The sequence below is a fragment of the Artemia franciscana genome, chromosome 9 (genome assembly GCF_032884065.1).
Source record: "Artemia franciscana chromosome 9, ASM3288406v1, whole genome shotgun sequence".
Taxonomy (NCBI): Eukaryota; Metazoa; Arthropoda; class Branchiopoda; order Anostraca; family Artemiidae; genus Artemia; species Artemia franciscana.
Window position 1 is genome coordinate 27935625 of NC_088871.1, and position 27382 is coordinate 27963006.

The 27382-nt window shown below is 35.9% G+C and overlaps 3 protein-coding genes across 3 annotated transcripts in view; 2 read left to right on the forward strand and 1 right to left on the reverse strand.

Moving 5' to 3' along the window:
* Positions 1-6135, forward strand: part of LOC136031222 (uncharacterized) — a 49624-nt gene extending 43489 nt beyond the window's left edge. The window contains exons 5-6 of the mRNA XM_065710620.1: positions 759-916; positions 4265-6135. Of these exons, the coding sequence (XP_065566692.1) occupies positions 759-916; positions 4265-5746 (1640 nt within the window). The 3' untranslated portion in view covers positions 5747-6135. The remainder of the gene's footprint in view (positions 1-758; positions 917-4264) is intronic.
* A 12450-nt stretch (positions 6136-18585) lies between these two features.
* Positions 18586-19056, reverse strand: LOC136030800 (hepatoma-derived growth factor-related protein 2-like). Its single transcript, XM_065709848.1, has one exon. It carries the CDS (start codon positions 19054-19056, stop codon positions 18586-18588), a length of 471 nt encoding a protein of 156 aa, XP_065565920.1.
* A 1198-nt stretch (positions 19057-20254) lies between these two features.
* The window catches only part of LOC136031223 (protein takeout-like), a 37160-nt gene continuing 30032 nt past the window's right edge, over positions 20255-27382 (forward strand). The window contains exons 1-2 of the mRNA XM_065710621.1: positions 20255-20456; positions 26582-26677. Of these exons, the coding sequence (XP_065566693.1) occupies positions 20390-20456; positions 26582-26677 (163 nt within the window). The 5' untranslated portion in view covers positions 20255-20389. The remainder of the gene's footprint in view (positions 20457-26581; positions 26678-27382) is intronic.

Below are 27382 nucleotides of genomic sequence, written 5' to 3' on the forward strand. Positions count from 1 at the left end.
CCTTAAAACTGACAAAATATTATAGTCGTCAAGAAAAAAAAATAACTCGATTCCTGTAAGATACCGCTTTGTGCCATTACTGTTCTTCTTCCTCTTTTTATTTCAAGTTTATAAAAGATTTTACTTACATCCAGCTTTCAAAATCATGAATATTTCGCAATATTTTAAAGTATTTATTTAGCTTTAAATAAATGGCTCGTTTCACCTAATCTTAACTCGTCTTAAGCTTTATTTCCTCTTTGTTCATTTTTCAATTGGGAATTTCATGCATTGACTACCCTAAGAGCCTGTCAGACAACAGGCATACAAAGAGAACAAACACAACTTATACTTTTATTGTCCTTAAAGGATAAAAAATAGTTTGCCCCCTTACCTCAAACATAAATTCTGGTCACTCCTTCCCCTTACCAAAAAAAAAACACTGAAAGTTTAAATTCCATTTCCGAGTCCAGTAACTAAACAAGCTGTACTTACCAAACTAAGTATAATATATATCACCTTTTATTGAAACCGAATCTGTGCAATCTCTATAATGTCATATACTTGCTTGCCTTTAGGCTTTTGGCATAAAAAAAAAGAATAAAAAAATGTGATCTTTTTTGAGCATCTGAAAACCAGCTAATCGGTAAAATTACTCTGGAAAAAACTTTTTAGTTTCTTAGCATCATTTAATTGTTTTCAGATTAGCCATTGGCTAGGTGCTATGGACAATTAGCGATTACATAAATTAAGACATTAGAAAATTTGTGTTTTTATAGGTAGCGCAACCGCAAAGAAAGCATTGGCTTTTGACGAAACAACTACAGCTGTGAATGTGAGAAATTTCGAGACACCTGCTATGGTCGATTCGCCTTGCCAGCAAATTCCATCTATACTTTCGAAGCAATTGAATCAGCCTGAAAATATGGAACAAGAAGTAAGGCTTGTATTTAATTTTTGCTGTGATTATGAAATCTCCAAGGATGCTCAAAATTCAGAACTGGATTTATCATCTCTTTTCCAACAGGAGAAATTCATCTACAATTTATAAACAGTTTGATACAAGCCTTAGGAAAGAAAAACTTTGATTCATATTTAGTGGGGAAAGTGAGCATTAGGGCTAGTTCTGACATGAATGGTTCCGCAAAATTTTGCAAGGTAACGTTTAATTCTCTAAGAAAGTGTTCATGACACAAGTGTTATGCTCAATTTAAAAATAATGTCATGCTATTATTTATAATATCCCGGGTTTTTTTTCAACACATCAAAACTTCTATCAAAATATTCAAACAGTGCTAAGCAAAACCAGGGGTGCTAAAAGAGAAGTTTCTACTTGCTAGTTCTGTGATTGTATGGATTGATATTATTCATTTTCTTTATCTATTCCCGCCGTCCCCGCAAAGTGATGTTTAAAAGATGGAAATATTCTCAAATTTGGTTTAAATAAATCTACTAGTGCTCGCTGTTATAGCGATATTTGTTGTCTATATTTGTCACAGAATATTTAACTGAATCAATAAGCGAGAAGGAAGTTGAAAAAAAAGGTGCGATTGGGATTCTGCTCTAAGATTGATTCTGCCCTAGGTTGGGATTGTCCCAAAAATCGTTAAAGTTCCTTCTTTTTCAACTTTAAACCCATGCAGCAGAGGAATCCGAAGAGCTTGCACTTCCAGGTTTTCTCCAATTTCATTTTCTTTCAATTTACTGCGGAATATTACTGCACGCCATAGTAGTGCTAGGGCTAGGTTCAATTTTCCAAAAAATGGTGGATTTGGAGATTTTTTGTCCATTTTATAATTAAACCCTTTTTGTCTGGAACTTTTTCCGCGGTTTCGGGTTCTTATGGCTCAAGGTACATACCCTGTATAATTTTAAGAGATTTAACGTCTGAAACTTATTTCATGCTATTACGCCCTTTTGACGCATTTTAATGGTGCTTGTAGATGCCTTTGGACGAGGATACATGTCCTGGAAGTTTCAAGCCGATCGAAAAAAAAAAGAATCGATCGTCCAAAACTTTCTCAGAATACTATTTGGTCTTGGTCACTATTTGGTATTGGTCTTGGTGGGTCTGAGGTTTATCGAAAATGTTCCATTAACCGCTTTTTTGGGGGATAATCTAATTTTTCTAGTCAATTAGCTGCTTTTGTCCTCGACTGATCGAATATATTCTATCATATTCGGTAGCTCGTCTTGATGTTTCTGTGTTCCTTAATATGTGTGAAATATGAAAAATAAATACATAGTGATATAACGAATATTTTCACAGCGAAATATATTGTATATCACATGCTCAATATTAAATTTTGTATAAAAAATCCTAAATAATCCAGAGTTAGGGGGAAATATCTATGAAAAGAGATTAAACATCATAGGCCAACTGTCAAAACAAAACTTAAAAATCAATTTGGAAGGTTTGTTCCTTCAAAAACTTTCTTCGAAATCGCTATGGGAAGTTGTATTTATTTCACAACTTCTTGTAAGTGTGGATTTCAACTAGTGAATTTTCTAATTGAAACTTTGTTCAACTCTTCAACGCTATTAAATAAAAAAAAATAAGTTTTTTTAAATGAAAGTAAGGAGCGACATTAAAACTTAAAACGAACAGAAACTACTCCGTATATGAAAGGGGCTTTTCCTCCTCGACACCCCGCTCCTTACGCTAAAGTTTCTTATTGTTTTAAAAAGTAGAGTTGCGAGAAAGAATCAAACTTTAGCGCAAGGAGCGGGGTGTCGAGGAGGAAAAGCCCCTTTCATATACGGAGTAATTTCTGTTCGTTTTAAGTTTTAATGTCACTCCTTACTTTCATTTAAAAAAACTTGTTTTTTTTTATTTAATTTCTGAAAGTTTTTGAATTAATGCATGTCTGATTTTGGCTCTCCGTACATAAATTACTAAAATGAAATTTGCATATTAATTCTTTTTTTGGCTAAATGGCTTTCTCTTAGTTTTGATCAGACGATTTTGAGAAATAAGGGGTGGGGAAGGAGGTCTAGTTGCCTTCCAATTTTTCGGCTACTCAAAAAGGCAACTAGATCTTTTAATTTTTAACGAACGTTTTTATTAGTAAAAAAAAACCGTAACTTAAGAATTAACTTACGTAACAAACGTACATAACTTACGTAACTTACATTACGTTTTATCCCAATTCTTTAAGAATGACCCCTGAATCAGAAAGGCCGTAGAATAAATAGTTGAAATTATTTAAAAAAAATTTAGCATAAAGAGCGAAGTATTTATCTCCTCCTAAATACCTCGCTCTTTATGCTAAAGCATTTTTAGAACCCTTCATATGCGTAATAATCTCTGTTCGTTTTAAGTTTTAATGCTTCTCCTTACTTTCAATTGAAAAATCTTTTTCTTGTTTATATTTTCATTGTTTTTTTTTATAGTAATGCTAGAAAGTCCTGCGCCCTTTTCATTGAATTTCTCTTCCCCCATGAAATACTCCTCCAAGGAAAGATCCTCCCATATAGCCCCCTCCCCTGAACCCCACACCCAAACCAAAAAAATCCCCCTGATAACATCAGTACACTTCCCAGTAACCATTACTGTATGTAAACATTGGTCAAAGTTTGTAACTTGCAGCCCCTCCCCCAGGGACTGTGGGGGGTAAGTCATCCCCAAAGACATAGTTATTATGGTTTTCGACTATGTGGAACAAAATGGCTATCTCAAAATTTTGATCCGTTGACTTTGGGAAAAAAAATGAGCGTGGGAGGGGGCCTAGGTGTCCTCCAATTTTTTTGGTCACTTAAAAAGGGCACTAGAACTTTTCATTTCCGTTAGAATGAGCCCTCTTGCAAAACTCTAGGACCACTTGGTCGATACGATGACCCCTGGGAAAAAAAAAAAAAAACAAAACAAAAAAACAAATAAACACGCACCCGTGATTTGTCTTCTGGCAAAAAATACGAAATTCCACATTTTTGTAGATTGGACCTTGAATTTTTTTCTATAGGGTTCTCTGATACGCTGAATGCGATGGTGTAATTTTCGTTAAGATCCTATGACTTTTAGGGGGTGTTACCCCCTATTTTCCAAAATAAGGCAAATTTTCTCAGGCTCGTAACTTTTGATGACAAAGACTAAATTTGATGAAACTTATATATTTAAAATCAGCATAAAAATCCGATTCTTTTGATATATCTTTTAGTATCGAAATTCCGTTTTTTAGAGTTTCGTTTACTATTGAGCCGGGTCGCTCCTTACTACAGTTCGTTACCACGAACTGTTTGATTAAGCTTCTGCTGAAACGTTTTAGGTCTCTTCTTGTTATTTTAGGTAGAACAGCGGCAGCCTTGGCCACGAAATCGTTTGAACGTCCGACGCTCTCTTCGTCTTGCCCACAATAAACAAACAGAAAAAGAACTTGTCACGACTAACAATTTTAATAAGTCATTCAGGCCTAATAACAGAAGGCAGACCATATTCAATCCAAATCTTGATGAATTAGATGACGAGATTACTGGTATACGAAAGATTACCTTTGACGCCGATAATGATAATACTGTAATATCGAATATGACCGAAAATGATGAAAGGAGGAATACTTTTGCAGCGAACAAACAATATGTGTCCTATCCAGTTCCTCCGCCACGGTCTTCGAGACCTCCTCTTACTCGTGGCTACGAGACCTCATTTAATAATGATGATAGGAAGAAGCTGCAAGAAGCTTCTAACCCAAGGAAAAGTGTGAGCACAAAAGACCGGTTTCTAAGAAGTGTGAGTAAACAGGCTCATAATTTTTCCCAAATTACTGAGGAGAGTGAAAGCCAGGATGAACAAGATGGAAATATTAGGGTAATAACGCCTACAAATAATAAAAGAAAGTCAAAAACATCCCAAGCTTATCGAAGAAATTGTGAATCCACAACTCCGAAACACCAGGGTAGAAGAAGTACAAGAAGATCTGTGCTTGTGCAGCAAGATGGTTCACCCTTACTCGTTGCTCCAAACCCATCTCTTGATAGAGATTCTTCTGATGATTCATCTTTGCTTAGAAATGCAAACAAGAAATCAAATATTTATTTGGAAGGTAGTGGTAAATCACATTCAAGTCAACAATTAGAAGGAAAGTATAGAGAAACAAGAAATAGCGCTGTCAGTAAAACGACTGATAAGAAATTAGTAATTCCGACTCTAAATGAAGGGCCATCTAGTCAATATGTTGAAAAAATTAATCCACCGAGAATTTGTGTTAATGGGAATGAAGATAGAGTTAATGAGTCAGATTCATTAATAGAAACAAGAAGGCTGATTTCTAACTTAAACGAAATTCTGCTGAAAACAGATTGGTCAGTGCTGCGTAACTCTGAGCTCTTACAGCTTACTGATGAACTAAAGAAGCATGAATTAGTTGTCAACCAAGCTCAACTAAGATTAAAAGAAAGAGAAGAGATCGTTGAGACTACTGTTGGGCTCTACTCGAAAGCGAGAGAGGATATTCTAGCTAAAGCTAAGGAAATTAGAGAGAGAACTAGCTCTTCCTTAAAAGTCAGAAACACTCAGGCTGAGAGGAATAACGATAATCCCTTTCCAAGCATAAGTAATGACTTAAAATATTGTAAGGATGAAACTATGCGTGGAAAGCGAAAGTCTTTAAGTGGAGAAAAGCTTGACTTTTTGAAAAACGATCATAGGTTCCTGAAAACGCCTCGTCGTGTTGTAAGACGCTCCAGTATTTCAACTGCTGGGAGGGCAGCTGTAACGAGCCTTAAGCAAGACTTGGAGTCTCAATTGGCAATTTTATATGATCAGGATTAATGATAAGTTGGAATGGCACTGATTAAAATAGAAGCATTTTACCACAGCCAGGTGAAGTCGTTGTTATCGTTTTTTTTCGGGTGTTAATAATTTTGACGCAAAAACTTTGTTTTGCTAAGAAACGTTTATCACTTTTCTCATTTCTTATTTTTGTTGCTTTAGTCCATGTTTGCGGTTGCTAATGACTTAAGTATTCCATACCAATATTCGAAGTAAAATTTTAATTTACTCCTTTGATGGAGCTTTAATGCAATTATTTTTCTTTGCCACCAGACATTGTCATTATTTTCAGTGAACGGACCAATTTCAATTAAACACAAAATGTTATTAATCTATGTAGAGTGACACTGGTATATTAATAGAGAAATAAAGAATAGTGTTTAAACTTTCTTCCTTTTTTTAAACCCTGAAAATATTTATTCCGAGATCCAGCAGGAAAATCATTGATTTTAATTCACGGAGCAATCAGTCTAAGATAGACGTGAATAATTTGATGATTTGCTTCTTTTTAGAACACAACCAATTTATCGGGGGATGGGGATATTTTCTCTAGTTCTCACTGTAAAACAATTAGCACGTAACATATACAATTAAGAGCAGTGCCCATGCAGGGTTGGTGCTGGTAGTACAAGACACATAGTTTACATAAGTCTGACTTTGGGCGGACGGGGTTGTATTCAAAGGCTTCTGGAGTATGTGGGTCAAGGTCACACACCTTAAAACGTGCATTTATCATCAATATTTTAAAATTCTTGAGGGATCCTTTAGGCAATCTTGGTAATATTTTCCTTCTTGTTTTCGGGGATGGAGAATAAATAAAAAATTAATAGGATAAATTCATAAATGATAAAACCAGTATGAAAGAGCTTAGATGAAAACAGCAAATCTCACACTGAAGTGATATGTGTTTCGATAAAAGCAAGGTGTTTTTCAATCGTTTATTTCCGATTCAGTTTCTTGTGAAACCGCTAGGCTGCTTAACCTTTAAAAAATAAACTCTATACACTCTTGCAGCCAGGCTATTTGGGGTGTGTGTCAAAAGCAATAAGCCAATGCTGAAATGCAGCAATGGTTCAACATATTACGCGCTTTTTATATTAGTAGTAAAAAAAAAATCTTTTTCCATAAAAAGAATTTTTCAAGGAAAAGTAAAGGGTGGTACAACGACCTAAAATGGCAGAAACAATTTCAAGTACTAAGTCAAATTTGAAAAGAAGAGAATTCACTGTGAATGAATTAGTAAAATCTAAAGCGAGCATAAATTAAAATGAATAATCACATTAAACATAAAGATAACAAATGTTGATATAAATAATTCGAGGCTTTACAGCGAGCAGAAATTACAATCCATGATTATGTTAAACTTAAAAAGAATAAAAATTACCGCGAATAATGGTCGGGCTTCTCTGTTAATCAATATCACAGGACTCTGTTTCTGCTTGTCTGGTTTTAATATGGCTCTTTATTGTTCTTTGAAAAAATTTCTTATTCTCTATGTTATTTTAAAATAAATTTGATAGAAAGGTCTATGACATCGAAGTTACTCACCTAAAGTGGACAGCCGGAAGTAATGGGTGAGTACCCTATAGTTTTGTCTTATTATCAGTGGTTTATTTAATGAGCCGACATTTTTTCCAGTTCATTTCAATTATTCAAATTCAAAGGAAGTAACATCTATTCATTTAGCATGTCTCAATTTTCTCAAGAAAAATGATAAACCATAAATATAAGCAATTTGATAATTACACAAGCACGGAAATTTGAAGTATGGAAATGCCTAAAAAGTCATTAAACTCTCACTTCAATTTGGTCTTCAGCACTTACTAAAGACTCACATGTACTGTTTTCCCTAGCCACTATGCAACCTGAAATTCTTAATGCCCTTTTTGAGGGCTAGAAGCGCCTTGGCTATCCTTCAGCACTGAATGCCCCCTAATTACTCCAATGACAGCGTGTTACAATTTTGATTGCGAAAGATCTTGATTACAAAAGATTTAAAAAGTATGTCATCGTGGTCGACATAACCGCTGTAAACCTAAGGACAATGGTCCTAAATTATGTAAGTACCCATTGTTCACAGATGGGCTTTCGTGGTTGCTGCGGTAGCTGCTACCTAGTAAGAGACAAACACTTCCTACAGTAACAGAAAATAACCCGAAATTCCCCCCTAAAATGATGTCGGAACGAGACACAAAATACACCATTGGAATCGCCTTGGCCGAGAACCCTATAAAGGAAGCATATAATCCCTTGACTTGAACAACAAGGGAAATTTATTGGTTAGAAAAACAAGGAAAGGGGCTGAAACCATGAATTTCTGCATTGTATTGAAAGTATATTTTTCCGTTTCTCCTTCTCCGCAGTTACCTGGGTACTGGAACATCAGAGAGCTGCTTAATGGCTCATTTTAAAGGAAATTGCGACATCTACTCGCTACTCGACATCTATTTGCGACATCTACTCGCTTTTGTAATTAGCCATATAAGATATGTTTCAACACACAGAAAACAACTTAATAGCACAGTCCCAAATCCCCCGCAAATGCTCCATTGCCTGTAAAAGAGGAGTGGGGTCAGGAAACAAGACACAAGTATTAAATTATGAATCATTTAAGCAGATAAAATGCAAAACGTATGAAAACAAAGAAAGAAAATAATAAATGAAGAGAGAGAAAAAACACATAGGTGAAAAACGAGGATTTTATCAGCCAGTAGCAAAATATGAAAAACAAGTAAATATTTCGACAAGGACCTCCGCCAAGTCGTCCTCAGTGCTCAAAAAAAAGGAAAGCTCCCTTTCTTGGATGTTTTAATTATAAAAAATATTCCTGGCCTTGATTTTTCTATATATAGAAAGCCGACCCATAATGATCGGTACCTACATTTCTCGTCAAATCACCCTCCTTATGTAAAAAGAGGAGTAGTAATTTCTTTAGTCGACAGGGTTCTAAAAATATGTTCACGTAATCATGTAAAATCCGAGTTAGATTATATTAAAGATATTCTACTCTGCAATGGCTACCCAATCAACCTCATTGAAAATATAATAGATAGACGACTAAAAAAAAAACAACAGGAAAATAGGGAGCCCGTTCCCCCTTAATTCAGTTACACCTGCAATTGAGAAAAAAACTTTCACTAGATTACCATACGTCTCGAAACTTGGCGACAAATTTGGAAAAATTTAAAAAAAAACATAATCTCTCTGTTTCTTTCAAAACTGAACAAAAAGTTGAACATTTTTTCAACTCGGGAAAGGATAAAACGGACCCTATACTAGGTAGTGGTGTCTACAGAGTCTCGTGTTCATGTGGAAAATTTTACATTGGAAGGACCCATCAACAACTAGGGGAACGATTACAAAAACACAAAATTTCGATAGATAAGTCCCTGAGATTGAAAAATAAAAAAAAAAACTTTGATTCAGCTCTGTTCCAGCATAAATACGAAAATCCTGACCATTTAGTTCTTTTTGAAGAGGCAACTTTAATATCTACCGTAAATGGCCTACCGCAATCTTTTAAAGAAGGCAATTGAGATTAAAAAAAAAACAACATATAAATAGAAATTTGGCTATAAATAGAGACACGGGAGATAATTCCTTAAGCCCAATTTATAATAATTTAATATTAAAAGACTCTATGAATACTTTCGCCCAGTCTAATTTAAGACAACGTGTCCGCATATCTAATGAAAACCGAAATTGTAGACAGGCGAAATCTGTTGCAAGGCAAAGGATACTTATTCAATCTAATTGGTAACTTCTCTTTCATTGATTTCAAGTTGGTTTTTGTTGTTTGATCTAGTGTCTTTTTTCCTCTTGTGCAGTTCACTTAAAAAGGTTAGATTTTGCTGTTGTTTCTTCTTTGTTTTTTGTTGTTTCCCTCTTTCTTTTTTTTTTGAGCACTGAGGACGACTTGGTGGAGGTCCTTGTCAAAATATTTGCTTGTTTTTCATATTTTGCTACTGGATGATAAAATCCTCGTTTTTCACCTATTTGTTTTTTTCTCTTTTCATTTATTATTTCCTTTCTTTGTTTTCATACGTCATGCATAGTCAGTATGGTCTCAGAGCGTATAAAATGCAAAAACACCTACTCACAATAATGGGGAACAGAAAAGAAAAGAGAAGAGGTTGCATAATGAAAGGGACTTCAATCATGACTCTGAAATCAGGTGATGCAGGACTCCATAAATTTGGCAAAAAAAGAATCCCACATAGTAAATTACAGGTTAGAAATTAAACTATAGGAAATCAGCCACTAGACTTTTTAAACCATTCATTTTGTTATGACTAACTAGAAACAAATAATCAATAAACCACTTATAAAAAAAAGACACGTAATGGAAAAAAATCCAATATACAGAAACGAAGAAAAGAATAAATAAATAAAACTTTTTTTTTCTGACCGTTTATAAAGTAAGGCTAACTTTTAAAAAAATAAACCACCAGACTTTTGAGTGCGGCAAAGAAATGGTAGCCCCGAGCAACAGCTGGAAGTTTATTCCACACTCTTGAAGATGCAACCAGCGAGCCGAACGCAGGGTGAGGCAACGACTCTTATATTATCGAAACATTGCAGGTAATATGAGGAGCGTTCAGATTCAAAAATAGGAAGCTGAAATATAACTGGAAAAGTTCCATGTAACCATTCAAAAGTAAACTAAGCACATGCAAGGACATAAACCGAACGGAGATTTAAGAGGGTTTAACAGCAAATGGATTTGCAGGTTTTCCTACTAGTCTGACTCTCTCAAGAGAAGTTAAACTCCGTAAGTTTGACTGAAAAGTAGGCATCCAAACGATAGGACAATAAGAAATATATGACTGAATCAAAATAAAGAAAAGAAGACGTCAGATAGATCCAAAAAATGCGTGCTTCAGCTTACTTAATATGCAAAGATTTCTGGCAATCTTCCACTTTAAAGCATTAATGAGGAATTTGTAAGACAGATTCTCATCAAGAAGGATTCCAAGGAATCGGAAATAGCCACTTTCAGATGAAAGGAGAGTAGCCTACCATGTGACATATGTAACATACGAATACTCGGAAAAAAATTCTAGAAAAATCCAAAAACTTAGACTTGGAAATGTAAAGACAAGATCAAATCATGAAAGAACTTTCCCCAATAGATTTTCTCCAGTGAACCTTGGTCAAATCCCACTGTATTTAACGTACTTTAATCAGCGAAGGCAACTATGCTGTCGTCGGAGTTTGACTGTAGCCTTGGTTCCCCAACAGGGGTGGGGTGATAGCACACCAACAGAACTTTGGAACACACATCTTTATTGCAGAAAAAAGATCATTGATATAAATCGAATAAAGCATTGGGGCGAGGATAGATCATTGGGTACTCCATTTTCAGCCTTAAAGACATTTAGAGAGTTCTCGCCAGTAAAAATCTTCATATTTGACTCATATAAATGGAACTAAGATTGAGCGATTTCTTGCACTCCTATGTAGCCAAATTTTATTAGAAGAATGTCATGTGTTATGGCATCGAACGCCTTCTTTACGTCCAAAAAAGGAGCATTTGGGATTAAACCAGAGTCTAATGGTCAGTGAATGAAACTAAGGAATGAAGCACACGTATGCTTAGTCGAGTAACTGGTACGAAACCCTAATTGAAAGTCATGAAGAAACTCTTTCGCATGAAGGAAGGCTTTGAGTTTAGAAAACATGGCCTTTTCAAAAATCTTGCTGAATACTGACAGGAGAGGGATTGGTCTGTAATTTGAAGTATTGCTCCTTGACCGAGATCAGAAGAAGCTTAAACGAGCTCAGTGTAGGGTGAGACAATTGCTGGTAAAATGAACTAGATGACCTTAGTAGGAATATCATCAGGGCCTGGCGACGAAGTGCCTTGTAGGGAAGAACCAATGCTACAAATTTCGGACTCACATACGGGCTCGATTCCCATTGATTTAAGACAAGGCTGGCCTAAATAGGACTAGTAATCCGGATCAGAAGGTGCTGGAGAATAGCAACGTCAATAAATTCAAAAGTTCTGTATAGTCATTTGAAAAACAGGTCGAAGTAGAAATTGATGTTGTTGAACAGTGCATCCAAATTGACCTTTACTAGAGTCGAGCGTAACTCGAGAAATATGAACTCCGCTTCCTGATTTATCCCCAGTAATTATATTCGCCTTAATTATGTTGTTAAATATTTCAGTAACAATAAGGCAGGCTCTATTACACACCCCTCCTGAAATATCTAAGGTACACAAAAATATAACTAGTATCTTTTTCTTTATTTTAATGTCATGGGGTGGCAAATCTGCAGTATCAATTAAATTGAGGGATTCTGGATGAATTCAATTCCTCATTTTGCTTTTTCTTTTACAGAATTATAACTCTCGTAAGATTTTGTTCTCCTGGGAGGTGATGGACAATTTTGCATTTGTTTTACTAACTCCTTTCTTGATCAAAGCTAAAATTACGCGATATTTCCTTGAATTGAAAGTTTCAGTAGAAATATATTCTCCAAATACATCCTCAATTAATTTACCACTGGAAACTGCTTCTTTCAGTTATTTCATTTCAATAAAGTAATTTTGGGAAGATTTCCATTTTTCAGGCTCAGGATGTATTTTGCAAATGCTTCCTGTTCAGGATCGACCCGCATATTTTTTTTTCTAAGTAAATCTGTTTGAAATTCTTTCAAAGATGACTTTTTTTTATTGAAAATTAAAATGTTTTGCTGCGGTTGCTTCGGAGTTGAACTGGTAAATATTGTTGGAAATCACCTCCAACAACTAAAGTTTTCTCTCCAAATGGCAAGTTTGGATTTACAATGGACAGCAGTATCTGATCCACATTTTGTAGGCCATACTGGGGTAATATCGGTGCTTTGTCATGTGGGAAAACATCCTATTGAGCTAATTCTAAGGCTTTGTTTGAACTAGGTCTTATGCTAGAAATTAAATATGACAAGAATAGAACTTTCAAGAAAGGCCGTACCCAGGGGGAAGGGGGCTACCTGGTATGACCCTCACCCCGAAATATTTTTTTTGAATCGTACAAAACTAACAAAAATTCGAATAAACTAATTTTTGCAAACAGTAACCTTGATAATCACTACTCTATTGCATTCAGGGGGTCATACGTTGCGGAACTAAACAAGAAATATAAAGGGGTCACAAGACAGTTTGTTTTGTCAATTTAGTATCCGACTTTGCTAAGTGAAGAACGATTCGAAAAATGAAAAGGAAATGTGATATAACATGGTTTTTTGCACCCAAGTGAACAAGGTTAGTTATTTCTAATAGTGACGTTGACGGGTCGCCTGTGAATTGTTCATCTGCACCTGCGGGTTTGAATACCACGGAAGCGGTTGCTAGTGCTCAGGTTAAACTTGAGAACACTGAAATTGATTCATATTCCAGTCCACTCGATACAGTCACTTCACAACGCTCTATTACCCAATCTTATTTGGTTCCAAACGTCGTCGGACGGTTTGTCCACAAATCGTCGTCACTTGATAAAGCGCTCAAACTTCGTCTGCTAAAGAGTCCTTGGACTCCAGATATTGCATATACTTTTCCAATATCTGACAATATTTTTCTTCTATTGACTCTCCTTGCAACGTTGCCTATCAGTACTGCTACTCCAGAAAGAAGCTTCTCTACACTTAAAACCTGGCTAGGAAATTCAACGAAGGTTATAAACCTGGAAGGTTAAAAACCTGGCTAAGAAATTCAACGGGACAAAAAAGGCTGAATGGTTTAGCCCTGCTTGCCAACCATATAGACATTGATGTCTGCCACAAAAAATCATAGACATTTTTGCACGGAAGAAAAATCGTCGTTTAGATTTTGTAGGTAGTTAGTTTATTTGACAAAAACTCTTGGTCGCCTCTGTAGATATATTATGTACATAAATACTTTAGTACTTGGTTTCCTAATCCGATACTGTCAAAAAAAAGTCCCTTAAAAATATGAAAGTACGCCTAGTTGACGTGCCATTGTTCGCAAGGGGTGGACTGACGGTCTTCACTTTGAACGTTAGACTAAGTTCACGAGAAGAATTTTTTGTACTCCCTCGAACGGAAACCCTGGGTACAGCCCTGCTTTCAGAGTCAAAGGTCGTGTGTGCTGTTAATCCAAATGACAATAAAGTCGATGCTATTCCTGTATAAGCCATACATTTTACTTTGCAATTTCTGCCATACATAATGTGATACTAGTAATGCTACTGCTAATGCTGCTACTACTACTGCTATAGAAGTATATCTAAAGATATTAAGTGCGTCCAGGTTGCCAAAATGGTACACATGCAATTTCTTAGGAACAGAATTGGAAAATAAGTTGAAACTTATAGGAAAAGCTTAGGGGAATGCATGGGTGCCGGTAGGAGGGCCAGGATATCCCCTGGAAATTAGGGACTATAAAGTAATTATAAGGAAACCAAAGAAAAGAGAGCAAAATAGGGAAAAACATGGAAAAATCGTGTGTTGCCCCATTTGTGTACTGCCGGCCAATAGATTTTGACTCTCAATAAAGAAAATAAAGTTCTAATCTGTGACTGAATGACCCCTTTCCAGTTTTCCACAAACATTTTTTTCTATATGATTTGGTTGGAGTAACAAAAAAAAATTCTTCATAGTAATGAATGGTAAGCAAATAACGATGCTTGTCAATGACGAAAGTGTAAGAGCCTAACTATTGACAACATTCAATAAAAGAATCCACTTTTTATTAATATATATTTGTTTATTAGTAATTAGTGCAGATATTAGCACATAAAAAAGTTCGTATTATTATAGAAAAGACAAGGAAAACAGCTTAAAAAGGGGCAATGTCAGTAAAAATATGCAGTCAACTTTTGCTTGCATTGCAAGAGTACCCATAAGCTTATAAATGAAGCCACTATAACCGGAAATGTTTCTCCTGAACGGAATGCTGGGAATTTCTGTATTTTCTCCTTTAACGGATACGTTTTTTGTGTTTTATTATAATTTTTTTCAGGAGTGATTGTATTTATATAGTTGTCACTTTGAAAAACGTTCCATTTTTCACAGTTATGAAAAAGGTGTCAAATATACTGGCTTTTAGTATTCAAAATTAAATTAAAAATATTGATCTAAAAAAATATTTTACTTTATTAACCTTATTTTTAATGTTTTACTTTGAACAAACTACTTTGGTAATGCGTTACTTTTTAAAAACACTGAGTCTAAAGGCATTAAATATTTTGGTGTTTGATAACTAAGTTCAAAACTGTCGATATTGTTGAAAAATATCTGTCCAACGCTTCGGCATTGTTCAAAAGAACTGAAAACTTGGAGTTTATATCTTAGTTTTTGTAAGCAGGCTATTGTTTTGTGTATTTTTTGTAATTACTTACTTTTTTAATTTTTATATACTTTTACTTTAATTGACATACTTTTGCCATTGCCTTTAGAAAAATGTTTTTCTCTAGGCTTCAATAAATAAAGAAAAAACGGGCTTTTTCAACTGAAGGTAAGGAGCAACATTAAAACTTAAAAAATTACCCCTAACATCTTCACGCGTAAAATTTAATCCGTAAAGAAAAAGCAAGACGTATAAAGAAATTTTGTACGTGAATTCTGGCAAATTCCCCCAGTGTACAATTTCCTCTGAAAAGTTGACCCCCTGAAAACTTCCCTACCCATGGAAAATTCTCCCAGCAGAAAATTCGTCATCCCCTCAACACCCGAAAAATGTATGCATACTTCCCAATAACAAATAAAACAATAAGAAAATCTTGTCATTTAAAAACATGTCACCAGGGGTTGTAGGGGGTAATTTTATCTCCAAAGACATAGTTATTGGGCCTTTCAACTATGCTGACCAAAAAACTATCTCAAAATTTTGTGGCGTGGAAGGGGGTCTAGTTGCCCTCCAATTTCAAGCTACCTAAAAAGGACACTAGAATTTTTCATTTCCGTTAGAATGGGCCCTCTGCTGATGATCTAGGTCCACTGGGTCGATAAGATCAGCCTGAAAGAAAAAAAAACACGCATCTGTAATATTTTTTTCTGGTAAAAACTACAAAATTCCAAGTTTTTGTAGATATGAGCTTGAAACCTCTGCAGCAGGGTTCTTTGATACGCTGAATCTGATGGTGTGATTTTCATTAAAATTCTATGACTTCAAGGGGTCTTTCCCTCTTTTTTTCGAAAATAGAACAAATTTTCTCAGGCTCGTAGCTTTTGATGGGTCCGACCAAACTTAATGTTTAATTGGTCCGACCAAATTTATATATTTGGAATCAGCATAACAAGCCAATTCTTTTCATATATCTATTGGTACCAAAATTCCGTTTTTAGAGATTTGGTTATTTTTGAGCCGGATCGATCCTTACTTACAGTTCGTTGCCATGAACTGTCTGATTACCCATCAAAATCTAAGCAGAGATCGTTGAAATATTGATCGTTTTTTCTGCGTTACCAAGAGTTTTATTCATATAACTTTACAGTTTCATAAAATGTAATCAAACAAATAGATCAGGTTTTCAAACTAAAGTAAAGAGCAAGTTTAAAACTTAATATAGACGACGATAAATCATCTTTTCAAAAAATTTTGAAAATAGAGGCAGCGTCGAAATCGGTCTCTAATTACCGGCATCTGACCTGGCACCCCCTTTATAAAGCGGGATAACTTTAGCTTTTTTCAGCACTTCCGGAAAGGTCCCTGTTTCAGGGACAGGTTGATATTATGTAGGATACATGATAGTATATACGTCATAATAGCTTTAAGTTCTAAGATTCACCCCATCTACCCAGCAGAATCCGATTTTATGTTTTTCACTATCTTAATAACTTCGTCATTTGCACACTTTTCAAACTGTAACTCAACTCTGTCACCATGAGAGTCCTCGAATTCCTCACTGAGAACATTTTCCCTGTCACATCTTGCACTCTCTTGAACAGAGAATCCAATTTGGGAATAAAACTGACCAAAATGAATCGCAACTATATTTTTATCACTCATAGAACTTCCGTTAATATCAATGCAAGGCGACTGGCTATTTTTCTGATTTTCCATGAACTCACTGATAACTTGCCATTAAGCTCCTTTATTATCAGAAAACCTCTCCTCAAAGTACTTCTTCTTTATTTGCCTTCTCTTACTATTCTCCTTATTTCTCACTCCTTTGAATTCTGTAATGTCTGCGTCATCCTGACTATTAAGATTCTGCTCATATAATAAGTTTCTATTGTTTATCATATATATTATTTCCTTTGTAATCCATGGCTTGCGGGGGTCATCCTTCTTTTGCTCTACAAGTCGCAAGGGACATGAACAATTGACATGAATGGTCATAAGCTATAGAAGAATCACCTGAAATATCAAGGACAGAGTCCCACTTAATGCAACTCAACTCCATGGCAAAGTTCTTTTTAGCCTTTCATTCTGCCTTTTTAGTTCATATTTCAGCATTTTCGTTTACTGGATACGTCTATATCTGAGACACATCACATGAGCAATTACTGGGAGATGATAAAAGCCTTTATATACGATCACATCAGAACAGCTTTGACTCAAATAACTATGTCCCACGAAAATGTTATCAATTAGGGTAGAAGAATGTCTAGAAAGTCGGGTAGGTACACAAGTTAAAAGGTAAAGATCATTCGAAACCGTAAATTAAAAAATCCAAATTATCACCTGAAAGTTCTAAAAGATTAAAATCCCCCATACAAAAAAAAAACATTCTTGTAGACGAAACCAACCACATCAACTCATCAAAGCCTGTGACAAACTCATCCAAGCGAGCGCTGGGCGGCTTAAACACCATGCTAACTAAAAAACAAAATTTCTTTCAATTTCCAATTTTAAACAAAAACTTTGAAACTTACCTTCTATTCACATACCCAAATCATCCCTCACCCTATACCTCATATTCTTTTTAATCAAAAATTCCAGGCCTCCTCGGTTCATAGCTGATCGATTCGTCATCTCAAAATTATATCCTGGAAAATAATAGGCCGAGAGAGATTGGTCGGCACTCAAAAAAGTTTCACGAACACCCTTAATATCAAATTATAAAGAAGATTTCTCAATTAATTGCACAACGTCTAAATATCCTGTAGCAAGGTGGCAATTCTACGAGCAAAGACACAGCGACATATCTGAACTAACTTGTGACGGTAATATGTAAGAACTTTCACGAAGAGGCTTTGAATCAATAATAAGCAAATCGTCCCGTCCAATTTGCACCTCCAAATGATCTTCAACACGGAGCGGATTAGACATAAATCTACTCAATGAACAAAAATCCTTCATCATTAATAAAGAAGTAAACTAACTTTCTTACCCGCGATAAATATAAACAAAAATAATAGAGCATAAATAATAAAGCAACTGAATACGAAAAAAAAAGTAATACAAATAAACACAAATAATCAACCTTTATTAAAAGCAATAGGGTGTCAAAAAGCGAGTAGATGCACATTGGGTGGATATCACATTGCTCACGTTTATAAATACGGCCACGGTAAGTCCAGACGTTCCTTACACCATATCTGTCTCTAGCACCTTCGAGAATCACTTTTCTCATTTTCGTCAGATATTCAGTGATGAATATACCCGATTTTGCCAGCTTTGATTTCGCTTTGAAAACAGTGTACAACATATCTTTAGTCACGAATTTAACTAAAACTGGTGCAACAGGCGTAGGTGTCTGGATATTCACCGTAGCATTCGGAAGTCTAAAGCAGTTCACGGCAACACCTGTTCTTTCTGAACAATTACACCCATTTTCTTTGCTATATCCAGAACAGTAGTACCCTGGTCAGCTCCAGGGTCCTGTTTCACTCCAAAAAAAAAGGAACCAAGCAAACGCTCCTCTTCGTAATCGTCGGTTCAGGGTTTAGAGCGGCTTGCTGATAGGAGCCTTCTGCTCCTGCCATGGAAGCACTTTTTTCCTGAACTTTTTCTCAATTTCTTTGGCTAGGCCAGCCTTAAGCTTTACTGCTTCATTTTGTGCTAAAGTAAGCTGACTTGGAAGCTCAGACGTTTTGCTCGAAGCAGTTAAATCAGTATCCGGGGTTTTCCTAACTGACTTTTTCAGAAACTGAAAATAAATATCAGGAGAAGATTCACACTCGCGGAAAGCATGATTGACGCCCTTAAGTGTACTTTTCGAAGCTTTCAGATAATTATTTTCGTAAGAGAGAAGATTTGCTTCCACCACAGTCTGAAAGTCATGGGATCCGTAGCAAAATACAACGAATTTTGGTGTAGACTTCTCTTGGTTTTTAATGCTAGCAATCCGCACTGGCCAGAGGGGATATCCCTTGAACTGAGTTGTTGCCAAATCTCCCTTCTGAAACTGTACCATAATGATCAGTAAATCGAAAGTTCACTTATCTTTAGTGGACATTGCTGTATTCAAATTATCCAAATCCAGTCAAATTTAGGTGCATTCAAAAATAGTCACTGCTATGACGTCAGCGGCTATCAATTACACAGCCGATATGTTAACACAACCACTGAATCTAGGTCAGTAGATCGTAATAAATTATATCCGTATCATTGTGTTTTGAAAGAATGGTAATTGAATTAACACAGGTCAGTGAATTAATTTAAGTTGGAGACGACTTTCATGATCAACTAAATCAAAAACGAGAAGACTAAATCAACACGAATAAGCCCTCTTCCGACATTCTAGGCTTAATACGATCACATCTAAAAAAAGAAACAAATAAACACGCATCCGTGATCTTTCTTCTGGCAAAAAAGTACAAAATTCTGCGTTTTTTCAGATAGGAGCTTGAAATCCTTATAGTAGAATTCTCTGATACACTGAATCTGATGTTTTGATTCTCAGTAAGATTATATGACACTTAGTTTTCCTTTTTTTGAAAATCAGGCAAATTTTCTCAGACTCGTAGCCGTTGATGGGTAAGACTAAACTTAATGAAACTTGTGTATTTGAAAGCAACATAATTAGCCGACTTTTTTTTATTTAGCCTATCTATTGATATCAAGATTCTGTTTTTTAGTTTTGGTTACTATAGAGCCGGGTTGCTCCTTACTTACAGTTCGTTACCACGAGCTGTTTGATTTTGTAACTTAAATTTTGAGTGGGCTGACTTTTGCCTGCAGGTAACTTTACCAATGCTGTACTATCTTAAGTGGCACAACTAGAGAAATGTTTTTCAGGCCTCCCATCAAATTTGAAATTAAAAACTCGTAATTGTTAACCGCAAGAAATTTTGGATAGTTGGACTGCCCCCACAATGGCTCATGCAACTTCCAAAATATAATCTTGTTCCCTATTTACTTTATTTGTGTGTTTTTATTAAAAATTACTACCCCTATTCACTCGAAATGTTTCAGCACGTGTCGCAAAGATCATGCTATTTCTGAAATCGTTTACTTTTGTTTTCATTTTAAAACCAATCATTTGGTTAAGAAAGAAAACAGCATAAGCCTACTAACTTTTCCACGAATTAGGCCACCTAAGCCTAAAAACCTGATAACTAAACAGGGGAGTAAAATTAGCAAAGATAAATAGTATATGTTAGTAAATACCCAAATCACTAGGGTATTGACCGGGTAGAACTGCGCTAATTTAGATCCGTGGCACAAGCATAGTATAACAAGATTTGTTTAACAAAACTTTTAGTTCGTCCTCCGTTTTCAAACTAAGCACAAGTAATACTTGAACAATGTTTTCTGTAAGATGGTGTTTACTTTTCTTAGGAACAATTGGCTTTTCTTTTGCTGCCAGATTTGGTAAGTTATAATCGTACCTTTTTATTTGCCGTGATTTTTCAAGCATGGAAGCTCGGAAAGAAATGTTTCAAATCTGTGTAGCCTACCTGAATTAAAGGGTGGCATCTTGTTGGTGACTAGGCCATAAAATTACCTAACACAGTTTTCGAGCTAAAGGTATTGAAAGCATGGTAAGAGCTTAAATTGATTGTGCTTCCACTATCTTGGAATGTGGGTAAGGAATGGTGAAGGTGTTAGCAAGTTTCTATAACCACCCTCTCCATACTCTAGAACACTTGTAACACATCTAGGTTAATCTTCCGCCAAGATTCTCATTACGAATTAAGCACTTCAATAACATAAGAGAAGCATCGTTTGCAGGGTCATACCCAAGAATTTTGTTAGGGGGAAGGGTGGGGAGTGAGCAGGAAAATTCTGTGGAGTGGTATACAAAAAGACGAGGGTACTTATATATTATAGCAACCCCACTCAAGAAGTAAGTTAGGTCGATCCTAATGAAATATACAAGAAAATGACGAACATATAATACTTTAACAAAATTACAGCAAAGAATTATGGAAAAAGGGCCGTGAAGAACGCGTTATTTTAAATACCTAACCGAAATACCAACTCTATATATTAAATATTTAGTTAAAATTTACCCATATAGTAGTTTATCTCATTCTTTCAAAGCTAATTGTCTCCGAATGCAGACAGACAAAAGAGTTACGCAGACAGATCATATCAAGCTTCTTGAGTGGGGTCGCTATAATACATAAGTACACTTTGTATATTTATCAAGGGCTTTGTAGGCAAAAACTCGTTTACATTTTTTGTTACATATGTACGAATCAGCGCAGTTTTTTAAGGGAGGCGGTATTCAAATTGCGTAGCCACCCCCTCCCTGGATACAGACATGACCCAAGTGATTCCTCTTTCAAGGCTGCTTATGTTATAATGTTACTGCGAATATCGCTCAGTTCAATTGCAACTGACCCAGTGTATAACTGAACCCTAAGCAACTGGACCCCCGTGCAATTGAGCCTTCATGTAACTGGACCCTCCTGAAACGAGCCAATTTAACTGAACCATCGCGCAGCAACTGGACCTTCGTGCAACTGAATCGCCTTTCTACTGAACCACCGTACTCAGTTTTTCAGTGTTCTACAAATATGAGGCAATGTCATTGGGTAAAACACAGTTTAGAATCTTTGCATGTCCAACCTTGTTGGATTTTTTGTTTCTTAAAGTCATAATATAAATGCCTGTCAAGAAGGATAAAAAAAGCTGTTTTGTTGTAACAAAAACATAAGAAACTCGGACGTTACAAACCATTAAAGCCAGATTTATTTCTACCTTTTTATGTATGTTAATGGGGTTCTCTTCGCTAAGTCACTTTGTACAAGTCTAGGTGTTTATCCCTCCCCCCATTAAATCGTTTAGGCGATTATCCAGTCCCCTCATACGGAATGAATTCTGATCATTATGGAGTTTAATTTTATTCTTTACTTCTACTCCAATGTCATGTCCTACATGTACATCAAAACTGTCATGTATGTCATGTACATCGAAAGTATGAAATTTATATTTAATTTCTCATGATTTCTGTGAATATTTCTGGTCCATGCTGTTACTATGAAAGTAAAGAGCAACATTAAACCCCAAAATGAGCAGACTTTAACGCCGAATTGCAGGAGTGCCCCTTCCTCATTCCCACCTCCGCCTCATGGCCGTAGAAGCTCCGGAGGATGCTCATTCGATTCGAAATTGAGAGTTCTAGTCCTTTTTTACGATTCAAAAATGATCGGAAACCAACTAGCTGCAGGGGGATGCTTAGACCCTTAGACAGTGACAGGGTGAAGGAAACCCCCTTTAACAGACATTGAAATAGGAGAAATATTTCTAGCTTAATTGACTTAATTAAATTCTAGTTAATTGACTTCTTGCTATCTCAGAAATGGTTTAGGTTAGGAAAATGAAACTTTTAGGGATGAACCTACAGACTAAAGTATGTCCCGGGAAGTTATTTTGAAGCAACTACCTCCACTCCTTCTCCCTCTTCAGGGCCCTGACCTTTGATGACCTTTAAAAATATGTGTGTTATAAAAGTGAAACCTTGCAAAATAGATCTTCTGCTTAATTGAAGTACAGCAAAATTGTTTTCAGCTTCATAACTTTGCTCAATTCCATTTTATAAGGTTTTGAAGATATGCAAATACATTTCCTAAATTTTGAAAAAAAAACATTGATATGGCTCATTATTCTACTCAAGTAACAGGAATTGCATTTTCAGAACTAAAAGGCAGAGAAAAAGCAACGGTTTACTGAAAATTAAGGTAAAATGTTGTTTTGTCAAAATTTCAATAGGTATAGACCTGTCATGTAGGCACATTTGAGGGCCCTCTAGAGGGAGAAGGAGTGGAGGTGGCTACTTCAAAATATCTTTCCGGGACATACTTTAGCCTGTAGACTCATCTCTGAAAGTTTCATTTTCCTAACCTAAACCCTTTCTGAGATAGCAAGAAGTCAATTAACTAGAATTTTACCCTGGCTTTAATGGCTTATGACCTCCGATTTTCTTTTTTTTTTTCTGACATCAACAGCTTTTTTATGTTTCATCTTGACAGACATTTTACATGACTTAAAAAAAAACAAACGGTTATAACAAGGCTGAACATGTAAGGATTCTAACTTGTGTTTTACCCAATGATATTGCCTCAAATTTGTAGGATACTAAAAATCTGAGTACGGTAATTCAGTTGCGCAGGTTTGAGTTGCACGAGGGCTCAGTTGCACGGGGATTCAGTTATATTGGGGTTGAGTTGCTTGGTGTTCAGTTACACGGCGGTCCAGTTATACACACAGGTATTTTTTAACCCGATTCTTCCTTTGAAAGGGATCATCTGTTCATCTAAGTTGTTCTTCTAATGGAATCAACTTGAGGATTTCCCTAAACGCATCACACAAGGGTCTTATTTGAACAGATTATCATGTGTAATGTGCCTTGTTGGTTTGGTGAGCCCATCGTCGCAGATGTAGAAGTTTGTGCATAGTTGCATAAATCTATCTCGTCTGATTGAATCAGCAACCGGAGAATGCCTGATTCCCAGTACATCTGCAGTGCGGGAGGCTTCACAGTACCCATAAATGAGAAGCTGAACGCCGAGATATCTTTGCATTTCTTCAAAGGAAACTTTCAGTTACCTGTTTTTTTCTGAAAGCATTCAAATTAGTTTTGTCCGCTAAGTTGGCGATGATTGATTCAGTTATAAACTTGCAAATAAGTTGATCCACTCCAATGGCTCAGTTCCCATCCAATTTGTATCAACTATTGCAATCTCCAACCATCGGTACTCTTTCATCTTCTGCTTTCCCCCTCCCCCCAGACGCCACAAGGTACTGGATCTTGTCTTTCGCCACAAGGTACTGGATCATGAGATTTGCAATAATTTTCAGCAAGGTCTAAATTGAAGATTTGAAGCTGATACAGGTAGATCTTCTATAGGATCGACAGATTGTTCTTTATCGAATGTCGAATCGAATGTTTATCGGAACGCTCAGAAATTTTGCTAGACTGAAATACCCATGAAGGGTCTTCGTCATGATCCAGATGACATATCCAAGTCAGAAAGATCATTGAGCAGGAATGAGAGCATTTTTACCACTTTTCTGCCGTCATTTTATCCGCAACTCTTATTGATCTCTCGCAGGAAATACTTCCCTCTGACGAATGTGAATGCAAAGCCAGTTGTGTGCCAAGTCCCATCTATTCATCACTTAGAAAATCCTCATAGTTACTGCTATACCCTACAAAATCCGTACATCATTCTGTAGAATACCCCTCTGTTCTTGATATAAGCATATGATCACGGTTGCCCTATACTGTTATTCGAGATTTACTTAGCTGTTTCACGCTAGATCTCAGCTAAATAACATACAAGTCGTCCAACACCTGGGAAACACAACCACAAAGACATAACGTAACGATTCGACCATGGTTTGAGAAATAACCTTACTGTATCTGGTGTTTTTTAACTTTTGGAAGAAAACTTCTAATGCTCTAACTCAGTTTCACAAAAAGACAAGACAAATCTGTTTAAAAGATATTGCTCACCTGCTGCTATTCCACCCGAAATAGAAGACTTTTGCTTGACTTTGTGGCAGGTTGTAGCCTGATCACTTTGAGCTACGAGATGGTGTGCTTTACAGACTGCTAAGAAGAATCGAAAGGGTGAGAAAATTGAGAACTAACCGTAACCAGTAACTGTATGTTTATATGCGGTCTGAAACGGTTAAGGCAGTTTTAAGGCTTAAGGTTCGGCTCACTTCGGACCTATGGGGGCTAACCTTTTCTGATCAGAGTTTATTTGTAACAATACACATTCAATCTTACGCTCAACTTTTTACCTCTGCAGTGTCTATTCGCAAACTTGACCTTTTTTTTCTTTTTTTCGGTCTCCTCTTTTCGTTCTCTTCTACTATTATCCAGGCGCTCCAGCCTTATGCTGCTAGGTAGCAGAGGAAAAGTTTGCTGACCTTTATCCGTTAGACAATAGCGCAAACATTACAATAACGTTCGACAATAGCGCAAATTGAAAAAAATATGGAAAACAGGAAAAAAACAGAAACAGGAAAAAAACATGTAAAAAAAAACTGAAACAGGTGTGAAAAAAACAGATAACCTCTTTCTATTTTCTGTTCTTTTTTTGAAAAACAAACAAAAACGGTTTCGATCCCTACTCTCCAAGAATTTCATTAACCCAACTCAAATACTTTTCAAGATAGCAAAAAGCTCCTAAACTAGACTTTTATCTCCTTGGGTAGCTGCAAGGGGGAAGTTATTTGGTCTCCTAGCCTTACACAGCCGGAAATGTACAATGAGTGATATTTTATAGGATTTGAACGTTTATCACCAAGGTCATATTCAAGAGGGTTTAACCCCCCCCCAGAATTGTCCGACTCGTAAAAACGTAACAAAAATGGATATAAACAAATTTTTTATGGGTATTTTAAAGTTTATTTTGTAACCCACTGAAAAATTCTCTTATAAAACCCTACCTCTTCCGAAACAAATCCTGGATATAGCCCTATTTATGACCCTAATTTGTCAAGGAAAAATAATTTCCCGGATTCTACCCCCCCCCCTCTACCTAGAATGTTGGATGCTTTACGTTTCATAGGTTGATTCCTGCTCTGAACACCAATAATGCAATCCTATGACGATAAGACACAATTATTATAGGCTACAAGCAGTGAGATAAACTGAGTGTTCTTCATTTTTGGACGCGTAGGCTCAAGATCTTTTCTTATTTTATTGTCCAATCTCTGCACATACCCTGATCGACTATTAATGCAGCAATAATAATCAAAATGAAATCCAGCAGCGGTTCTAGGCCTGCTTAAAAGTGGGGAGAACTCCCCCCAGTTTTTCCGACATCTGATATTTAATTCGTTTTATTTTATATTTTTACATTCCTGCGGTATACATTGCCCCCCCTCTCCCTCTACCCTCGGTTATGATGCCTAAAACCGCTACTGATCCGCTAGATTCGAAAATCCCCAAAAACAAAGAAAAATACTTCATAACTACAGCAGCCATGCGTCCAGATAAAGAACCCTGCCATGGTATTTAGGAACATTTTCAGTGCCCGTTTTTTCAGTTACTGCTTTTATTTTCATTTCTCTCCTTTCTCTTCATCTTACTGTAGGATGCAGTCTTAGATTTATGACAATATAATGGTATATTTACCAATTTATTTGATTTTTCCTTTTATATTTCTTGTCGTCTATCATGTAATGTTGTAAAAAAGAAAACATGCTGTTTTATAGATGAAAGTAAAGAACATAGTTTTCTAGATATTGTTTAAAATATTTAATGCTGTATGCATTTTTTCCAAAATTCTTGAAATAAAAATTTCAAGAAATCAATAAATGATTTTCAACTTTTAAATGATAACCTTGACAGTACAGTATAGCTATTGCCAAATGGGGTTGTCTCTGTCTCAATCCAACAGAAACGCGATTGTATTCGCTTCTGTTTAAAAATACAGATTTTATATGCATATACTTTACCTTTTAAGAATATTTTTTGACACACAAAGTTTACCCTCTAGACTAAGACTGTGATTATTCTGTTTATATTTCAGCTGATCAAGTAAGAAAATGCAACTTGGACAACAGAGCGTCTCTCAATGCATGCTTTACAAGGCAAATGGAAGATTTGAGACCTTTTATGACAACAGGCAAGTCCTTGGCAAATCTATAGCTAAAGATAGTTTTGCATGACATCAATTTTAGGAAACTCTAAATTAAAACTCCTCTATAAGAAAGGTGATAAGAGTGAGTGTTGTGATTATAGAGGCATTAGCATGGTTTCTTTAGGAAACAAATTTCTTATGTTGGCCCTTTTTAGACTTAGAGATACTGTCGATAAAAGTTTTAGGAAGGGAAAAGGATGTGTTGATCAAATTTTCACTCTTAGATCAATAATTGAGGAGTGCTGATTCATCAAAATCCTTTAGTCCTACTTCTAAGTTTTATAAATTACGAACAAGCATTTGGCACAGCTGATAGAAAGAGCTTTAGCGAAGGCCCTATCCTTGTATGGCATACTAGATAAATACATTGAAGCACGAAAATAACATTGCAGCGGTTAAGATAGAAAATGAGGTTAGTAACTGGTATCGTATCAAATCGAATTAAGCAGGGTTGTGTCCTATCCCTATTTAAATGGATCATTTTGATGGACTTTGTCCTAAGGAGCACGGTAAAGTCAGTGGAAGAACACTGAATTAATTGGGGAAGGAAAACGCTCCTAAACTTAGATTATGCTGATTATTTAAGCCTTCTAGATGAAAATGTTAGTTTTAGAAGTTATGCGAGTTCTTGGTGCAAGAATATGTTTGACATGAATATGTTTGACATTTAATGCTAAGAAGTCTTAAGAT

Bases quoted from the DNA above. Each gene is read 5' to 3' on its own strand.
- LOC136030800 (XM_065709848.1), bottom strand. From the start codon at position 19,056: ATGGTACAGTTTCAGAAGGGAGATTTGGCAACAACTCAGTTCAAGGGA.